Source organism: Dermacentor andersoni, chromosome 4, assembly GCF_023375885.2.
Source record: "Dermacentor andersoni chromosome 4, qqDerAnde1_hic_scaffold, whole genome shotgun sequence".
Classification (NCBI taxonomy): Eukaryota; Metazoa; Arthropoda; class Arachnida; order Ixodida; family Ixodidae; genus Dermacentor; species Dermacentor andersoni.
In genome coordinates this window covers 172,874,363-172,893,882 of record NC_092817.1, presented here as the reverse complement: position 1 = coordinate 172,893,882, position 19,520 = coordinate 172,874,363, and the positions used below count along the sequence as shown (strand labels likewise).

Below are 19,520 nucleotides of genomic sequence, written 5' to 3'. Positions count from 1 at the left end.
CAACTTAAACCACAAACAGCAGCTGGATCCTAGCACTACAAATTATGGCAATTTCGATCAACATCTCGCCACACATTCTGGCCAGTTGTCAGTCCCACAACGCATTTGTCATGCTGAAGGAACAGCATACACTGTAAACTCAGTCCAATGTATGTAGGAATCTTGCCACGTCATACAAAAATTGCAAAGAAAGTCAAAGAGCACCCCCCCCCCCCCCCCAGTGTCTGTCCTTATCTGGACACAACCAGCATCAACAACTTTTGAGGAAGTTGACCAGCGTACATGCATGCATGCCTGCACAGAGACAACAGAATTGCCCTTGGAGCAAAGCAGACAACCCGTGTCGCATCGCCTTTTATTAACATGGGCAACCCTTCATTTGCCCTTCTTAGACTTGATCTTCTTGGTGTAGAACTCAAGTTCCTTGCCCTCCAGGATGTAACCATCGCAGCGGCCGCACTGCCCGGGTCGAGACGAGATGCAAGCTGCAAGGACACACAAAAGTCACTTGAAAACAGCAGTCGCCACACTTGAGTCGACTATAGAGAGTCTAATTAGGCTAGTAAATACAGTAGAACCTCGTTTATATGTTTTGGAAAACACACTAATCGGGAAAATGCACAACCTGCAGTCATTTCAAAAATTTGACGTACTTCGCTGTTGACATGTAATGCGATGCGTTGCGAAATCGCCAACGCACCTCTAGCTGGTGGGACCAGAGATGCGACTTCGTAAGTTCTTGCGGCTTCCGCAAGCTTTTTATGTTTGCACTTCTCGAATTTGGTCTGTTTTTCATACTGCGTAGTATTATAAAACTGCAATGGAAAACAAATGAAATATAGAGCTTATGAGGGACGCCGGAATACGATACCACCAGAGTGGAACATGATGCTCCGGTTATCTATAAAAGCGGGCAGTACGTTTCCAATGGCACTGTGAAAGAAATGATGCTTATCACAATAGGGTTGGCAATGATAGCTGTGAATGGTGGAATGCAACGACCTGTAAGGATATTTTTGCTGGTATAGGAATCGTGCCGACATTTTCACGCAAGACAGGCAAGCGAGTATTGCAGGGAAGCTGTTATGGCAGGCAGTCACTTTTCCTGATAGAGTGCATCTTTTGTTTACGTTGAATCTAGCTGCCGGAAAATGCTTCATGTGATCATGGTCTGGCGATGTACTGCCCAATGGTGCTGAAAAAAGTAAATTTCACTTTTTCGTGTTCTCGATGGTGAATGTCGGCACATGGAAAGTGTACTAAATGTGATCGTATGAACAAGGTTGCACACCTTGCAATGCAAGCTATATACAGTGAAACCTTGTTAAACCGTAGTTGGCCAGAGCTTGGAAAAAGTACGTACTAAAAGGTAGTACTGATTAATCGAAATAACGAGAGCTCGCCCACTTGCCTGTCAAAAACGGAACTCAGAGAGTGCAACGAAAGGGCAAAAAACATACAGTATTTATTCAATTCAGGTGACAAAAATCTGATCTTTGATGCCGCGGAGGCCTACCAGCAAACACAGCCGCCTCAAACTCACTTAAGCCAGCTTTTTCGCCAGCACCCTCTCCTTGGCAAACACCCGCATGAGGCTGACATAACGTGCAGCTTCCACCCCTGTTAGGCCTGAATGGCCCGTGCTGTCGGTTTCCGTGTCGTTCTTATCGCTGTCGTTTGGCGACACTTCGGCAACAGCAGCTTCGTCAAACATGTCCAGAGAGGTCTGAACATAGCCGTCGATGTCTGAAGGAAATGCCTTCTGTTAACACCGTGCTGCTCCAGCACTTCAGCAAGCAGGGTTTCGCAAGCTTGGTCGACAGTGTCGCTAGCATCCTCTGTGTCACCTGCGCACACCGTGAAGCCAGCGCGCTTGAAGCAGTTCTGCACTGTCACAGATTCAACATGCCGCCACGAGTATTCCAGCAGGTGAATTTGCCACACACTTTGCCACACTCCAGGGCTAGAAGAATTCTGCGCAGCAGATTTTTTTTTGTAGAGCTGTTTCACAGCCAGAATGAGACCTTGGTCCAAGGGCTGTGCAATCGCTGTGGTGTTAGGAGGCAGAAATGCCAACTTCACAGCCTCAAGGTTATCAAGCGTGATACGCGCCAGCGCATTATCCAAATAACTTTCCTGTTCCTCCCAGCGAAACGGAGGTTGAGGCGCACGTACTCTTCAAAAAGTTTTGAAGTCATCCGCGCTTTCGTATTGCTGCAGTAGACAAGTCTGGATAGCAGTCGGGCGCGTTTAAAACATCTCGGCTTGGCCGACTTCCCAATCACGAGAAGTGGAAGTTTTTTCAGTGCCCAACATGTTAACTCCGAACGCAACCGAAATCCTGTCCTTGGCATGCTTGCCGCCGGTGCATGTCTCACCTTCAAACGCAAGCGTCCTGTTTGGCAGGAGCTTGAAGAACAGGGCTGACTCATCTATGTTGAAGATACCACCGGGCTCGTAGTCCAAGATGTACCTCAGCTGACCATATTGCCATTGTTATGCGCCATCCACGTCGCCAGCGGCACCATTTTCTTGAAACCGTTCTCACGTTTACGCTGTGCCTCGCCTTAACCCTCGCCGGCCAGCTATTGCTGCATACGAAGTCGTCGTGGTTCATCTGCGAAGTGAAAGCCAGGGCCTTCTCCACAAGTAGGGGTCCGCTAACAGGCAAGTTCTTCGACCGCGCTGCTTTTAACCACTTCACCAGCGCCTCAGGAACAGTCGAACCTCGTAGGCGACACCTTTTTGCGGTTGCAGCAGCACTGCCGAGCAACTTTTCCTTTGCATTCCAGATGCCGCACACCATAGTTAAAGGTAGAACTCTCTTGCGTGCCAGTGCCGACTTCTTCGTGCCTCGTGCCACGAACGATGTCCATTTTTTCTTTTATGCTAAACACACTGCGTTTTTGTCCGAGCTTCGGCATGATGCGAGTCTTCACTTGCACGATGCCGCAACGCTCTCTTGTAGAAAGTAAAGAAGGCTCTCTGGTACAATGCCAAAATGTTGATGTGGCTTCACCCTTCCAAGCACCCTCTGCGTTTGTGCTTGAAGGCTGTTCTGATCTGAAGCCTGATGGGGAAAATGTACCTCCACGACCGCGCGACGAAAAGTGAAAACGTTACTTTTTAACCGACGCTGAGTCAGGAATTTCACCTTACTACTCTTAACTACTGTTCAAGCGAGTACGGCTTAACGAGGTTTCACTGTATTAGCAAAGTCCCGATGTTGTAACATAAAACAGCAGTAGCACTAGGCTACAAGAAATCTTTACGAGTTTTTGCAAACAGGAAGAAGGGACTGCAAAGGTATCCCCACGCAACCAATTTTTCAATAGAGAATGCTGAGCAATGTTCGTTTACTATGTAGTTGCGCTAAATACTATTTCAGGGCTGCTTACTCGGCGGTAAAAAATTGAATTAATAGTGCAGGCAACAAAGCACCCCCAAGTGCAGTTACATATCTCAGGTGTAGTTACTCATGCTGGTGTAATTTAATGTGCAAAACATGCTATCAGGACTTGCCAAGCGTTCAGTTCCACTCATTTACATGGTTGCGGTATTTCACAATGCACGTGGTCTAGCATCATTTTCGGTGCACTGCTCGTCTGTCCACCAGAATGGGAAGGCATGCCTCAGATTAACTATGACAACAGAAACCCTCATGTAGGCGGGCGGCGCTGGGCACCAAGACGGGACCAGCATGCCCTGTCAGGTTCTGGCTAATCATCATGGGCAGCTTCCCAACAAGAGTTTCTATACTATGAAAGAAACTTTCTAATCCACAGCAATGCCAGAACAGTTTTGTTAGATATCTCAACGTTTGTACAGCGACGAGAGACAACACGTGCATGCATGCATAAGTGTGCAAATACAGTCGCCAAGCGGTTTTCCGGAACTCGCGGGGACCAAAACGTCTGAAAAGCTTATTCACCCTCCCCTCCCCCAAGTTTAGAGCAGCTTAAATCTCTAATAATGCCCTGCCTCATAGTACGTTTGGAAGCAATCAGATTTGCTTGGATTTGTGAAATAGTGATGGCTCCGTATACGGTCCGACAAGAGCGTCGCCGCACTGACAATCTCTGTTGCCGGAGACAGAAGAAATTAGCCGCGTTTCTTCGCACCATTTGGCCCTTGCAAAGGCACACGAGGTGAAGCCGATCACACAAATGCAAAGCCACACTAACACACAAAAGATGAGACGTCTCGAAGACACACTTGCTCTATAGATGCACTAAGGACAAATAGCAACCAAAACTTATCCCGCAACAAGTGATTATGACGATAGTGCTGACTGAAAAAAAGAAATAGTGCTGGCCCCTGGAGTGTTGTCAGTCAAGGAAAAGCGGGAATGGCCTCAGAGACTGGGGGGATGTCTCTAAGGTGTATGCCTTCCAATCTTGGAGGCTACAGCACGGGCCACTGAAAGCCAAGCCAGCGGAAAATACAGCATGGCAGCCACCTTTTGAATTTCCAGCCCAAATGTCTTTTTTTTTTGTTTTGCTTTCATGAGCCATGGCACAAACCTTAAACTTTGATCACCTGCACAATGACTAATGATTCGATTTGAAAGCTGCGTGTAGCATCGCATCTACTGCATACCCAGCATAACCTGCCTAACATTAGGAATCTGAGCAGTTCATTTGGTGTTGTTTCCAGAAACAAGAGAGTGGCAGCTTTACCTCCAGAACCAAAAGACCCAGAAGAAATTTTTTGCATACTCAATACAGTCTAGGCTCATTAGAATGGACCTGAATACAACGCTTTTGGATGTAACTAACCAAATTTCAGCCTTAGTTTGTCCTACCTATTTTATTAATGCAACTAAGTTTGCTTTTAACAGACTGCGCTACAACAGACTGTCGGCTACAGTGGACGAAATTATAGAAAATTTTTTTTGAAGACCTGGCACACAAAACGTACTTTTGCCGCGTCGACATGGGCTGACAACTGAATTGCACGGGTCTGCCGACGATTGCGGCTCAACATCACATGTGTGAAGGAGGAACGCGGGCGGAAACGTGTGGGCTATGTTCGCCCAGGAGGCAGAAGACAAAAGGTTCTACTCCGACAGCTGCTTACATGCAGCCTCCGTATCTTGAAAGCAATCTGCAATGCGGACAAAGTGTGCCCAGTGCCAGTAGCTTTGTATGTGCTGTGCTTTCGACGTTTAGTTCACGTTGAAGCAAGAAACAGCATGGTCAATTTGCTCGCTGCTGCTGTGTTTATCTTACTTAATTTGCTATCGCAATCAATGCTTTGCCTTTCGTGCAAAACTGCTAGTTCATTTGCTTTTTACTTTAAAAAAAAAAAAAGATTAGATGATGGGGTTTTACGTCCAAAACAACTTTCTGATTACCAGGCACGCCGTAGTGGAGGACTCCGGAGATTTCGACCACCTGGGGTTCTTTAACGTGCACCTAAATCTAAGTACACGGGTGTTTTCGCATTTCGCCCCCATCACAATGCAGCTGCAGTAGCCAGGATTTGATCCCGCGACCTCGTGCTTAGCAGCCCAACACTATAGCCACTGAGCAACCACGGCAGGTTTCACTTTGGAAGTTTCTCACTCACTATTTACAATGAAGTTGTTAGACATCGCAACGAACATTTTGGAAGCGAGATGTTTTGGATATTACGGACTTCGGTTACAACGGGCATTTTTTTGTCGGATTATCAGGGTTCATTGTAACGAGTCAATTGTGTCAGCATAACTGAAGTTTATTTTCATCATGTTAAACCAGACAATACAGCAATCTCAGCCTATGCTAGCCCTTAGTCTGCATTTCATGCTACCTCTAAATGCAACTTAACAGCTTGCATCCAGATAGGTCGCACATTTTTAAGAGGCAAACGCACATTTTGCAAGCTACTGCAGGCTTCAGTAAACAAATCTTGCATATGGCTAGCTGCTTGGAGAATAGTGCTCAACGGCACACAACACTGCAGCCACTTCAGCAAATTTGGCCAAAGGCAGGTACACCAAGCCGGCCTACTATTCCAGTTTTTGTTGTGCATCAGCTAGTAAAGTCAGGTACACTGGCCAAAGAAAACGAGGATTACTTCCATGATGCTGATGGGTATAAAGGCAAGTTAAAAACCGCTGTAGACATTATAATTATCTTAATGTAGACTTCGGTAGCTATCAAGACAAGGGGCTGTACACTTCCCAGTCAAGGATTTGATGGCGCTCTTCTTGCAAGCGGTCTAGCACCACATTTCGGCATACTGCTTGTCTGTCCATGAGAATGGGAAGGCATGCCTCAGATTAACTATGACAGCAGAAACCCTCATGTAGGCGGGCGGCGCCGGGCACCAAGACGGGACCAGCATGCCCCGTCAGGTTCTGGCTAATCATCATGGGCAGTTTCCCTACAAGAGTTTCTTTACTATGAAAGAAACTTTCTAATCCACAGCAATGCCAGAACAGCTCTGAATGGCGCCCGCGCAGTTTTATTAGGCATCTCAATGCTTGTACTGCGACGAGATCATTTTACTGCACTAATGTGCAAAACACCAGTGATCACACGAGTCTAGTTCATATATTGCCATACCTCCCACATTTCACTGATTGTTTATACGGTAGAAGGTTGCACAATTTAGTCAATTCCGAGAACACACATTTTAAACGGCAAACACTGACCTTTGACCCGACCAGTCATGAACTGCTCTTCGAGCAGGGGATCAACCTTGGCCAGCTTCTGGCGCTCCTTGATCTTCTTCTCGAGCTTTTTGCTCCTCTTCTTGACCAAGGCACCACCTTCAATGTCAGCCTGCACAAAGTGCGAGAAAAGTGGAAATGAATCGCTTCGCCGCCTAATACTTTCTTATTGTAGCCTTTCTGCAGGAAGTTGTGAACTTTTGAAATTACGTATAGGAAAAAAAAAAAAAAAAGCTTAATTCTTGTACTATTTGTAACTTTGTAGTTGTCTGGGTTAACATTTGGTGACAGCACACTGCACTAAGCAGACTCGCCTTCCAAAAGGCAAGTATCAAAATGGAGCGAAGTCATGAAAATTGCAAAAAGTGACAGAAAGATGACAGAATACAATAACAAAAGCGCAGGCGTTGTCATCGTTCCCTTTTCAAAAGTTGGCTCAGATGATGTCAATTCACCTGAGAGGAGAGAGAGCGCAGTCTACTAGAAAAGGCAATTTTGTCTCAAATATTTCACTGCCCTAAATGCTGCCCCTTCTTTGAGTAGCACTAACTGCCAGTTAGGTTCTTGCACTCAATACTCCAGCCTTGCAGACACATCAGGCACACATACTGGGACCTATAGTCACCTTTATATTTCTTGTCATTCAATGGGTGATGGCATCTTTGTAAATAGATGAGACCACACCCATGCCTAACACCTCTGACTGCATGACCAAAGGCAAGAGCCCACAGGCTTCAGAATCGAGTCTCTCAGCATAGCATTCAGCCGAAAGATGGTATATTTTCAGATCATCACACCAGCCTGCAGAGCTACTTGTCTTGGCAGCGAGTCAGTTACTTGGCTATGAAACAGCCATGTTTAGAAAGAAAGATAATTAGTGTAGTCTTTCAAAGCTGCACATTGCAAGCATTACAGGGGCTCGCAACACAAAACCACGACTCACCAGCTTAGCGCCCTTCTTGCGCCCCAAGGGAAGCGCATAGTGGGCCTCGTACCACTGACGGAATGGTGTGGCGTCAATCATCACAATGGCGTTCTTCACCAGAGTCTTGGTCCGAACCAGCTCGTTGTTGCTCGCATTGTAGACCACATCAATGATACGAGTCTTGCGCGTGCAGTCTGCAAGGGGGCATCATCCATCATCACCGCTGGGCACACACACATCGAGAGCACCCAACTCACAAAACTACCACCAAATGATGTCGAATTATGTTTTTTTACAGGCCAGAAACATGTATACAAAAATAATTTTGAATTGCTACAGTAAGTTTTTATCGTTCATGAAAGAAAATACATTTTACTCTAGCCATTGTGGTCTGACACTTACGGGCTGGTCGGGGGTTTAAACACTCAGCCAGCTTAGTCTGGGGTATGCGGCCCTTGAAGTCCGAAAAATCGCGAAAAAGTATATTTTTGAAAAACATTTCTGGGTTGTATGTTTCATAACCTACCTGTTCTGTAATTATCAGCACCTAATTCAACTGCAAAGTTAAAATAGGCATACGTGCAATTCGATTATTTCTTATCCAGTGCTAGTCTTTAAAGGCATGCTCAGATATGTATATTCCAATATTAACTGCTACAAAATGGGGATTAAAAAAAATTTCTTGTACAGCATACAAAACCTTAACAAACGTACATAAGCACTTACGTAAGCGACACCTGACCAGGATTCTGCAGTAGTACAACAAAAAGAATGGCTGAAGTAGGTGCACTGCCACGTGATCAAACTTTACCAAGTCATTTGGGCGCTGGCAGCACCACGGTATGTTCTCGTGCTCAATACTAGAGCCTTGCAGATATGCCAAGCACAGATACTAGGGACCTACACGCCCACCCGCACACTTCCCGTCATGTAATGCATGGTCGCATCTATTGCACGCAGAAACTACATGCATGCCTCACACTTGACTGCATCACCAAAGGCAAGCACCCAGAGGCTTCAGAATCGAGTCTCTCAGCACAGTATTCAGCCGAAAGATGGTATATTGTTCAGATCATCACAGCAGCCTACAGGGCAACTTGTCTTGGCAGCGAGTCAATCTGCGCCATGAAACGGTCGCTTAAAATATTATACAGAATCATCCTAGTCTCAATGCACCTCCTGCCCTTCCTCAGTACAAGATAGTCATCAATTAGGTGAGAAAATGAATGCAGACCACCTTTTGTAGGTGCTGACAATGTCAATGACACTGGGAATTTCAGATTATCTTTGCCCATATGGAGCCCCTCTGTGCAGGCAATTTTCCCAGGAGTTTTCAGGTTGTCTCTGCTGTAATGCAAACATTTTCTACTGGTACACAAGCACTGACAAGCATATCAAAGTGGCATAGCCACCAATCTTTCGTTTTTTGCATCCTTCCCAACTTGACAAGCCTCTGCTTGTGGTAAAATTGGCCTACACACAATTCCAGCAGCGTAATGTAGAAATCTCACTATAAGTTTCTTTTGTGTGTCCATAAAGTAAACGCATTCAGCGCCTCACACAAATAATATTAGTGTTTTCATGCCCCACTGTTCCCTGTATGCAGCGACTCAAAAGCAGCAAGCTAGATGTTACACCATGAAAGCTGCTCAAGTGGCAGTTTCGTGACACAGGCACCGAAGCACACATCCCCGAATGAGCTGTCAAAGCGGTCAGCAACTTACGCTCGGAGGCCCAGGAGAAGTTGCCGCAGTCAAGGCGGAGGGCCCGGTATTTCTTGTTCCCACCTCGGGTCCGGACTGTGTGAATGCGCTTGGGGCCAAGCTGTCGAAGGGAGGAGACATCCCACCCGTCACAACACACACAAAATGCATCTTTCAAACGTACATTCTGCATTTATTTAATGGAAATAGGCGGCCTAATACTGTAAAAAATGAAGTGAGAACTTCCCTTTTCCAGTTTCCTGCCTTAACTACATTGTATGTCCTTGTGAAGTAGCAAATTTCGTTGAAGTATTTTCTCGCTGCTTGGTCCCTTTTCCCATAGAGAACTTTGCTAGGAAGATCTACTGGCTGCTCTGTAAACTTACACAGACCTTCACTATATTAATACAATTACACATAGTAACAAGCAGGTGTGGTTTAAGTCCGCATCATAGGGAAGCAGTGCAAGAACTCTCAATGTGGCTTTGCCACCCATATTGCCTAAATGCTAAAACTCTTCAACCTTTTTCTCATTGTAGACATGGCTTATCAATCCCTCATTCTGCACAGCCGAGTGGCTGAGTAGGCTAGGCGAGGGAATGATACCAGTACACAATGAGTCCCCGCAAAGCTTTCCATGTTTGTAAGACCACGTAGAAATACACACCACCCATTAAAAAAAAAAAAAAAAAAAAACATCACTACTCGTCATGCTGTAATGCTAGGCATACAGAATACGCTTTCCAAGCGTATGTATAGATGTACGATTCATCCACACCAGTCCAACAGCCACGAGGCACGAAGGTCAGTGTGTGGTCCAACCAGCATATTTTAGTGTTCCCTGGTTTTAGGGCGAGGCCTCCTAACAGAGGGGACACGCGTAGAGCAACACAGGGAAACGAACACACCCATTTAGAGTGCTCATTTGTGAATAAACAACCAAAACAATCAACTCTGAATTTCTGCTCAGTTTCCTTGCCGCTGCCATAAAGTACTCGCTGTTAAACACTGGAGCACACTCCCTTACAAACTTAGCATACACTGCAGATGCTAGCATGACTTTCTGCAGTGCTTACATTCGCGACCAAGCACTAGTGCATCACATAGTGAACCTTTACATAGTGAACACAAACAAACACTCTCAGCAGTAAACCAATTAAATTTGCTTTGTTTGTGTCTTTTCTTACTTTCCAAGTAAAACAAAGCAAATTCAAAAGGTTTACCACTGATGGTGAAATTAATAGCATATTTTTTTAACAAATGCAGAATGTGATGAAGGCAGTTTGGTATAGCATGCAGCCTCATAATGACGTTCAGCTGTATAACATCACAATGACAAACCAGTGTTGGTTGCTTCACACCACACTAACATCATAATTATTCTACTTTTCTATTTTGCGCGCCTGCCTTTACACACAGCTTTACTTCACATTATAGTCCTAGTGGTGCTCTGTATTTGGAATACACATACACGAGAGGCATCGAAATGAGTGAATGTGCAGCCTGTATTTGATCCTGCAGCCTCGGGCTTAGCAACGCCAAAGCCACTACGCCACCAAGGAAGGTTAGCAAAACAAATAGGCCACGTCCATCAGACATTTACACAAATGTTTGCACACACTAATGTTTACACGCAGCTTGGGCCATCTCCTTCAGGTATTTTAGATTAAGCAGTAGACATGCTTTGAATTTTTTCCTTCCTCACGGTCTTAAAGGCAGGATGGAAAAGCAGAATACCAAACCACCCAACTCCCTCAAGCACGTCTGAGCACACATGCCTAAATCAGCGTGGCACATAAATAAGCAGGTTGATGCAAAATCTAGCTCCATGAACATTACTCTGCTGCACGCATAGCAGGCAACGGTACAAAGGTTAGAAAGACATCTCTCGCCATGCACATTCGAATCCAACAAATGGTGCACCATGTACGGATGAAAAGGCACAGCGATGTGTGGTGTAATTCTACGTAATCTTTAAGTTTAGTAATATTATGAAGCAAAATATAATTTACTATATGGAAAGCATTGCAGGCCTCAACTTATTTACAACTAGCAGAGCAACACGTTTCTGCGGCTAGCAGACATTACGCAGTTATACACAAATAATTAGCAATTTGACAAGAGCTATCGTCCGTAAGTTCTACTGACATTTCAAGTAGAAAGCATCACAAACTAAATAACTGCACTGCGAAACAAGCAGAGTGGGAATTGTATGACCGCACTATTGGCATACCTTCTGCAATGTTTCCTGCCAGCATGAAATTGAGCATACAGCTGCAATACAGGTAGCAGTTAATCCATAGACAGCATTGCTGATCAAGAAGGCAGTTCACCTCAAAACAGACGGACTTACTTTTTTGACTACGCTATTTGCATAGCTCCTAAATCACATGCCAAGTATAAATAAGTAAAGCATGGCTGCCTATACAGACTCAATGCCTTTACTTTAGGGAAATGAAGTGGCCAGAATGACATCACGGACCTCATAACCAGCCTACAGATCTTGGTGTCAGATTCAGGCTGCTATGCTGGTGAGATACCACTGGAGTGTTCCTTCTAGAAGCAAATGACTCTGCACTTATACTTAACAGAAGAGCACGCTAAACTTGTGTATGGCTGGCTGGCTTATAATTTCGGGGTGCGAAATTTTTTTGTATGAACGTCGCTGTCCTTTAAAATTGTCTTCTAACTCCTTACAACATTCTGTAATCTTAGATTTTCCTAAGAAAAGGCTTCATGCTATGCACAGATCTTTTGTTAAGTGTGCCTGCAAGCCACCACAACCATTGCTAGTTATCTCGCAGAATGTGGGTCAGAATGAACAGCTACAACCCCAGAGGCTCAAACTTAATACAAAGCAATAACTGTTTACTGCAAGAGCAAAATAAGTATGGCGAACAATCACGCATGGTATGCCTAGCATGTCCGGACAAGTGTGCAACCAAGTCCGCGTAGCTTTGTGCGTGCATTGAGACCAAATTAAATAAAGCACCACCTCGAAGAATACCACCGCAACTGCGACGAATACGTGATGTCGCCGACCATTCAGTTCAACATTAGGGAAGAAACGGAACCCGCGGTGAAAAACGAAGTCGGACCAGTCCGCTCACCTTTGTGTTTGCCGCGGGCCGACCAAGCTCGAACTTCCTCTTCTTACGAAGAGGCTTGCGCTTACCGCCAGTCTTCCTACGCTTATGCCAATGGTCACGGGAGATACCTGCGCCGGAGACAAGGGGCCGTCACAATGCATCCAAATGTAACACTAGAAACACTTTCGTACTTTAACTCCGACTCGACACGGGAAGGCCTCAGGAACGCTTTGCTCATCACGGCGTTCAGCCGAAAGATGGTAATTTTGTTCGTTCATCACGACAGCCTTCACGAACATTCGAGAGTTGCATTAGCGATGCCGGCACAGACGCGGTCTTACAGCACTCGAACTCGACGCGATGAAACATCTGCAGAAGCTAAGCGCAGCTCTGGAACTCCGCGTACTGTCGATTAATTCGCTGCAATTACAACGTGAACGTCTGGTAAGTTGCAAAAAGCAAGCAGGTTGAAAGACTTACACGTGTGGCACGGCAACCCTTCATGATAGCAGCACTAGGAGACACGGTACTTGGTGCCGTATCCCAAATTTACAAACTTCGGCAGCGACAAATTAATTAGCTCAGTCGCTGGTACGGACATCTCTTGGTAATTATGTAACAGTAAAAAACTTTTAAACTTTTTCTACGCGCAGATTGAGCAGGATTCAGCACAAGGCCCGAACCGTGTACTTACCCATGATGGCGAGTGGACCGGAAAGAGATCGTGCACGGCGCGTAGCACGACGGGATATGGATTAGAGTCCGAGCGCCGTCTATGATAAACATGGCGGAGGTTTCCTCGTCGGCTGCTATGACTGCAAATGTTGTGAAAGGTATTTCGACTTGTTCGCTTCACCTTGTGATGTTCCGAAACTTACCAGTGTTTAAACCTTTATTCTGTCCCGTATCTGTACCCGTATATACCGCATGTTCATTGTAACGGAAATGACGCGAGTGCTAAACCTCGCGTTCGTTTTGATGGAATTCTTTGCGCGTTGCGGTGTTATGTCATGTTTGTCTTGGCGCAGATATCACCGAGATCTATTCGCGCCTCTTCGATCACAAGCCATTTCTTCAAGGGGAAATAAAGTTCTTTGTAAAGGAGTTTGAGGTAAGCATGCGCCGATTTGTTTATATATATGGGCCGTCTGTATAATGTGCTTTACTTTCTTTTGCAACGAAAAGGCTGCTGTGTCGGCGACAAAGCATTCGTCATTCTGAGAGGTTTCGAGTAAAAATGTGCAACATTCGCGTCAGCCGCGGCCGCTTATCTCACCGGCTTCTTCTGCGCTTACTCGCACATGCCTTTGCTTACTGCTGAACTGGCAAATCTGGGACATACAGCGATCGAACGAGCCACTCAAACCGAAACTGCTGCACTTTGCCGCACTAGGGACTACAGTGCAGCAGCTTTGCTGGTGTTGGCATCTAGCAAAGTCCGCGGGGTTTGATCGATTGCTCGTAGCCACACACTTTACGTGGGGAGAACCGCAATCATTTGCAAATGAGCACACGTACGCATGCATCCTTTTGCCGCACGTAAATTGTATAGCCGGGCTAATAAATATTGGGACCGCTCTCATATGAAGTGATTGTTGTGCGCTGACAAGTATTTCACAGCCGGCGAAATGCGCGCAAACATTATAGCAAGCAGTGGCTAGAAAACAGGCATCAGACGCATTTCCAGTCGGTTTGATCACATCCGTGGATCTTTCAAAGGCTCAATTGTTTGCGCACAGCCGAGCGCGGGTTGCTCATGGACTCAGCTAGATTTGATACGTGTCTTGAAAATGCAGTGTTGCGGTGTGGCTTCTAACGTTTATATTAACGAAACGTTTGTTTGTACAACCGTATATCTTGGGCTGCCACGGCTGAATTAGCGCCATTAATTATCATTCGGAAATGGCATATTCTTATATGTTGAGGGTACTTGCTATATGAAGAAATAAATGGGGCGCTAGGCCACACACTCACCAGGACTATAGAATTATCCATGGGTCACTAATATGGTTGCTGAGAGAAGGGAAACATTGTTGAGTCAAAAGTGGCAGATAATGTAACGCATGCTTCAACTTTGAACACTCTTTTAATTAAAGCATGCAAAGGCTATTAAAATTTGTCAGCACGATTGGCTACTTTCTGCTACCTTGCGCAAAGGAGCCAACCGATGGAGATTTTAAAACTCCAACCAGATCGGGTTCAATCACTCACAATCAAAAGTGCCCGTGTGACACGGTATTAGACAGGGAGATGAGGTTAAGAAATTTGCAGGTTTAATTGGGATGGCCTCTGTTTACATGGGACTCGGCTAAGGTTATTTGAAATCATTGGTACAAGTCTCTTTCCTGCAGTGGCCTAATAAGCCGGGGGTTGATTGTGATGGTAATGAACAGAAGGTTCGGACGACATGCACGTAATGTCCTGTGTGTGTGCCACGTAGGAGAAGCGTGGTGACCGCGAGGTGCAAAGGCTGTTCGAGATGCTCGAGGATGTGACCGAGGTCCGGGAGACGCAGATTGACCGGGTGTGCCGTGCGTCCGACCAAGGGCTGTGCAGCCTCGCAGGCAACCTCGAAGTGGCACTCAGCATGTGCCAGCGCATCCTAGAGGCCGAGGACAAAGTCAACTCTGTGAGTGTTGCTCCCCCATCCCTGCAAGCCTTCTGTTCCGTTTTTCTGGCCAGTGGTAGCTGTCGCGCCCGCTCTCACTTAGAGTGCAGCAGTTAAAAGACGATCCTAAAGCCTTGTGCGCGACATATCCATGGTTTGTTTGCCGCCATTAGTATCTCAGAGAATCGTGCCAAGGCAAACAATAGATGGTAATGTCAGCTTTGAACTACTGAAGCACCAGTATGATAGATCACACGTTGAGGAAACAGTTGATGACTTGCATTTTAAAGAATGGACAGCGCTGTACTAAAGAAATGAACAAACATGCATTATGACAACCTTAGTAGGCTTTTCCTGCGACATTGAGCATTGCTTTTGAGATGTTCTCATGTCATTTGAGGAACACCATTGATAGATAGCTCTTCGAATGAATTATGTCCTACCAATGTGTAACAAACTTAGTGACAAGGGTGACTGAACTAGAGCTGGAACTGAAACGCACTGAGCACCGCATGCATCACTGCAACAAGATATGGATAAAAATCAGCGAGTCATGTCTCCCATGTCTGCACGTAGACACGACTTGCTGCAACACAGTCTTGGACTCTGGTGCCACTGCAGTTCTATCTTACAGGAGTATCATAGCAGTTAAGCCGTACGAAATGGCTGCAAGCAAGCAAGCGTTGAAGCCAACAATGTGGCTAGCAACTCTTAGAAAATGTGCATCCTGGTCTGTGCTCAAACCTTTGATGTGCATTCTTTGGTCCAAGCCCTTCAGAAATGTTCAGGAAACAAAGGGACAAGGCATACGGTGCTCACAAGATTCTTCATTGTCTTAGAGCCTCAAGTGGTTGCAAAACAGAAAGAGTCTCGATTTTGGACGAACTGTTGCGTGTCTGATTGCACTGTGTGGAATGTAAAAGCATTAGTTACTGCTGACCAAGTTCCAGAGAGCTTGATGCAGAGAGGGCACTCAGTGTTTGACCAGCCATGAAGTTAGCTATTGCAGAAGCTAGCAGGTGCGGTATAGAGGAGGCGCTTGCAATCAAAGTGTCATTTAAAATTAAAATTAGATTGTGGGGTTTTACATGCCAAAACCACTATCTGATAATGAGGCACACTGTAGTGGGGTACTCCGGATTAATTTTCACCACCAGGGGTTCTTTAACGTGCCCCCAATGCACGGGACACAGGTGTTTTTGCATTTCACCTCCATCGAAATGCAGCCGCCACGGCCGGGATTTGATCTCGCGGCCTCGTACTTAGCAGCGCAATACCGTAGCTGCTAAACCACCACGGCGGGTCAATCGAAGTGTGGTGTCAGCTAGAAACTGAGCAGGCCACCATGCTTAGCAAATAATTTATTGCCAGGAAGAGGAGAATAGGCTGCTGTGTAGAAAGTCGAAGTCTTCAAAAAAGAAAAGAAAAATTGTGTTTACTTGTGGCAGCAAGGGAACAAACAAGTAGCAGTACTGTGGTTGGTTCTTTCTAGAATTAGGGTTGAAAACCCCTACTCTCCATCACAGCTAAACAACAAATCCCATATTTATTTCTTTTTTGAACACTTTGACCTTCTGTCATTCTACTCTGCGCACCAGCTTATTGTCCTTTTCCCACATTGAGGGTGAAGGAGAGCGAGCTACATGTACATCAACGCTGCTAAGTAAATCACTTACTGGCCCGATGAATACAACTCCTAGCAGGCGGTGTGGCGTAACGAAGATGTCATATATAATTATTTGCTATAGGGGCTTGTTGGTTGTCGCAGCATTGATGACACACAGGCGTTTTTGCTTCTTACATGTCTGCATGTCACCCATACTTTACCAAAGCTGCGTCAAATGCTTTGGCAGATCATCTTCTATTGAGTGCTGATGAGTATTGGCAAATCTGTTCCGTAGAAGTCCATAAGTTGGATACACAATAACACGAATCCAACAGGCAATGAAGCCTAGGAAATCATGGGGAAAATCACCAGTGGTTTTTAATTGAAACGTAGAAATGATAAGATAAAGGGAAATGAAAGTGGATGAAAAGACATCTTGCCACCGGCAAGAGCCAGACCCATATCTCTTGCATTACGCTAGCAATCCTCTACTAGTTGAACTACGGCGACAGCTGTCCTCATGGCCACTTTCTGAGGTATTTGTGTATGTGTACCTGTACATATACAAGGAAGTTTCACGAAAGGGTAAATGGTTATCCGTTCGAGAGTAGCATGGAGCTACGATAGAAACCCATACAGGTTTCTTGGAAAGAAAGCTTTGTAGTGTAAGAAAAGAAATTTGACCTGGTCCGGGTATCGATACCAGGACCAGCAGCTTTCGAAGGTGGTTGCTCTACTATGTCAGATAACCAGGAGGCTAGCAGATTGCAGAACAAGGTCCATGATTGATCCCTGGACCAGGACAAATCTTTAATGTGAGCATTCTCGGGGAACTTCCCCCAGTTTACGGTACGTCTTTCTGTCCACATCTGACCTCTTTCATGCTAACTTCGGCTACAGGGTAGTTCTACTGGTTAGAGCACCAGGCTGCTCTGCTCTGGGAACCAGATTCGAAACTGACTGTTGCATGTGTTTTATTGTGATTAGCACTCTTTGGGAACTTCACCCAGTTTGTGGCATGTTTGTTTGTCTTATCTAACCTCTTTTACCCCAACTTCATTCACTGGAAATGTGCCCCTCTTCAATGACAAAAAAAAAAATAAGTCCTTTAAAATTTGTCTGGTGCTGGGCAGAATCCAACCTGCATCATGTATAAGACCATCTTGTCTGAGTATATATATATTGAGGCATGCGCCATGCACAGACTGCATCGTTACATGGTGCAGCAGAACGAAGCATTAGAGAGGGACCCAGCTGCAGTATATTCCTCATACACGACACATTCCAGTGATAGCAATACAATGTGTCATTGCATTGCTTCAATGCTGATAACATTAGCGTTGACAGTCACCCCGAGATGAATTCTGCCAGAATTTTTTTCAGCCACGAAGGTTTCTTTCTGGAAAACTTTTATCTGTTTCCATTGTAGCTTGGTGCTACTCTTGAGTGAATGAAAATTTTCTTTTTCGTGGTGATCAGCACTGTTGCCATTGCTTGGGCAAGAGTGTGATCACAATGAGTGGGCTTATCCAGGTGTGTAGCTGATCTGGAATGGTGGCTTGTTTGACACGATCACCACTTTTTTTTTGTCTCTTGCCAGGCGGACGACCTGTCGGAGCGGCGCGAGCGGCGGCGAGGCGAGTGGAACCAGTTTGAGCAGGATGTCAAGGACAAGGTGGCCAGGATGGACCAAGCCTTCGAGGAGAAAGAGCGTGAACTCATCGACCACTACCGTCGCATTCGCGAGAAGCTGCAGCCCCCTCACAAGAGTGAACAGTAGCCGGAATGGTCTTGGCTCGTCTCGAGTCGGGGAGACATCCCCAGGCGTTGCACAAAGTGCCAGCCGTGCTGTGTGCAGTCAAAATCTTTTGACGGGTAGACAGTGGCACTCTTACCGGCTTATTGTGACCGACTATGATGTGCGCTTTAATAGTAGAGTATGTACAGTGGACATGACGGATAACACAATTCCAGCAAGTTGGATTACTGGTCTTCCTCTTTTGAGCAAATGGATGAAGTTCTTCAACAGTCGTCAACAAAGGAGTGTCTGTTCTTCCATCAGGAAGTGCAGGTTTGCAATTGTATATAAAGAGCATATATGCACTGTTTTTTGTAATAAACTAATAAATAAATAAAAGAGGGACACCTTGGGGTCTTGTGCTGGCTGCAGCGCACCAAGTTATGAGAGAACCTCACATTCTGCTATAATTGTGAGACGGTTCCTTGGACATGCTTAGCATTAGAAGAACACTGTAGCCTGCTAGTATACTTTTTAAAACAGTGCTATACAGTATGTAATGCAGGTCACGACAAACTTGCAATTGTGATACATACGAAATAAGTTAAGGTCGGGTCAGTTATTTTCTTAAGGCTGCTAACACATGCTTCTTCATGATACTCGTGTTATGTCGCCTTCATGTTGTGCCCCATCCCTTAGGTCTAGCAGTGTTGCCCAAATTACAAGGGCCCCTTTAACAGAGGTGTTCCTTAAGGGGCAGGGTAGAAATATTTAGACATAACGTAATAGGTACATAAGAAACAAAAAGCTGCGGAAGACCCCACCTCGCAATGAATGTCGACATAACATGATCAGCAATGTAGTGACACAATGTATTGCCAAATTCTTTACTTCTGTGAAGCCAACTTTCAATTTTCTGTTACCGACATCATCTTCACTTCTCTGGCTCGACGCCCCTCGTTCAATGCACACTCTGCTCCCTTTCTGTTTACTCCACTTGTTTCTCCACACTCGGCTGCTTTCGTTGCCAAATTTTTCATTTCTCTGTAGCCAACTTTTTTTCATTTTTTGTCCCGGATTAATCACCCTGTGCCTCTTGTTCTGCTTGTGTATCCAGGCGTCTTACACAACTCGGTGGCGTACCCCTATTCTGGAGGAATGGCCATGAATGTTCACACACCTAACGTCACATG

General features: G+C 45.5%; 2 protein-coding genes and 1 long non-coding RNA gene across 3 annotated transcripts in view; 2 read left to right on the top strand and 1 right to left on the bottom strand.

Annotated features, from left to right (window-relative positions):
- LOC140217403 (uncharacterized) overlaps positions 1–19,520 on the top strand; it is a 268,452-nt gene that overhangs the window by 182,732 nt on the left and 66,200 nt on the right. The gene's annotated exons all lie outside the window — the stretch shown is intronic.
- RpS8 (ribosomal protein S8) lies at positions 342–13,133 on the bottom strand. The gene is made up of 6 exons (XM_050177956.3): positions 13,070–13,133; positions 12,397–12,503; positions 9,308–9,407; positions 7,602–7,777; positions 6,641–6,770; positions 342–485 (listed from the first exon to the last, which is right to left on the bottom strand). The coding sequence occupies exons 1-6, from the start codon at positions 13,071–13,073 to the stop codon at positions 376–378; spliced, it is 627 nt and encodes a 208-aa protein (XP_050033913.1). The 5' UTR covers positions 13,074–13,133; the 3' UTR covers positions 342–375.
- Muted (biogenesis of lysosome-related organelles complex 1 subunit 5) lies at positions 13,126–18,779 on the top strand. Its single transcript, XM_050177958.3, has 4 exons — positions 13,126–13,208; positions 13,404–13,486; positions 14,816–15,004; positions 18,190–18,779. The coding sequence occupies exons 1-4, from the start codon at positions 13,151–13,153 to the stop codon at positions 18,367–18,369; spliced, it is 510 nt and encodes a 169-aa protein (XP_050033915.1). The 5' UTR covers positions 13,126–13,150; the 3' UTR covers positions 18,370–18,779.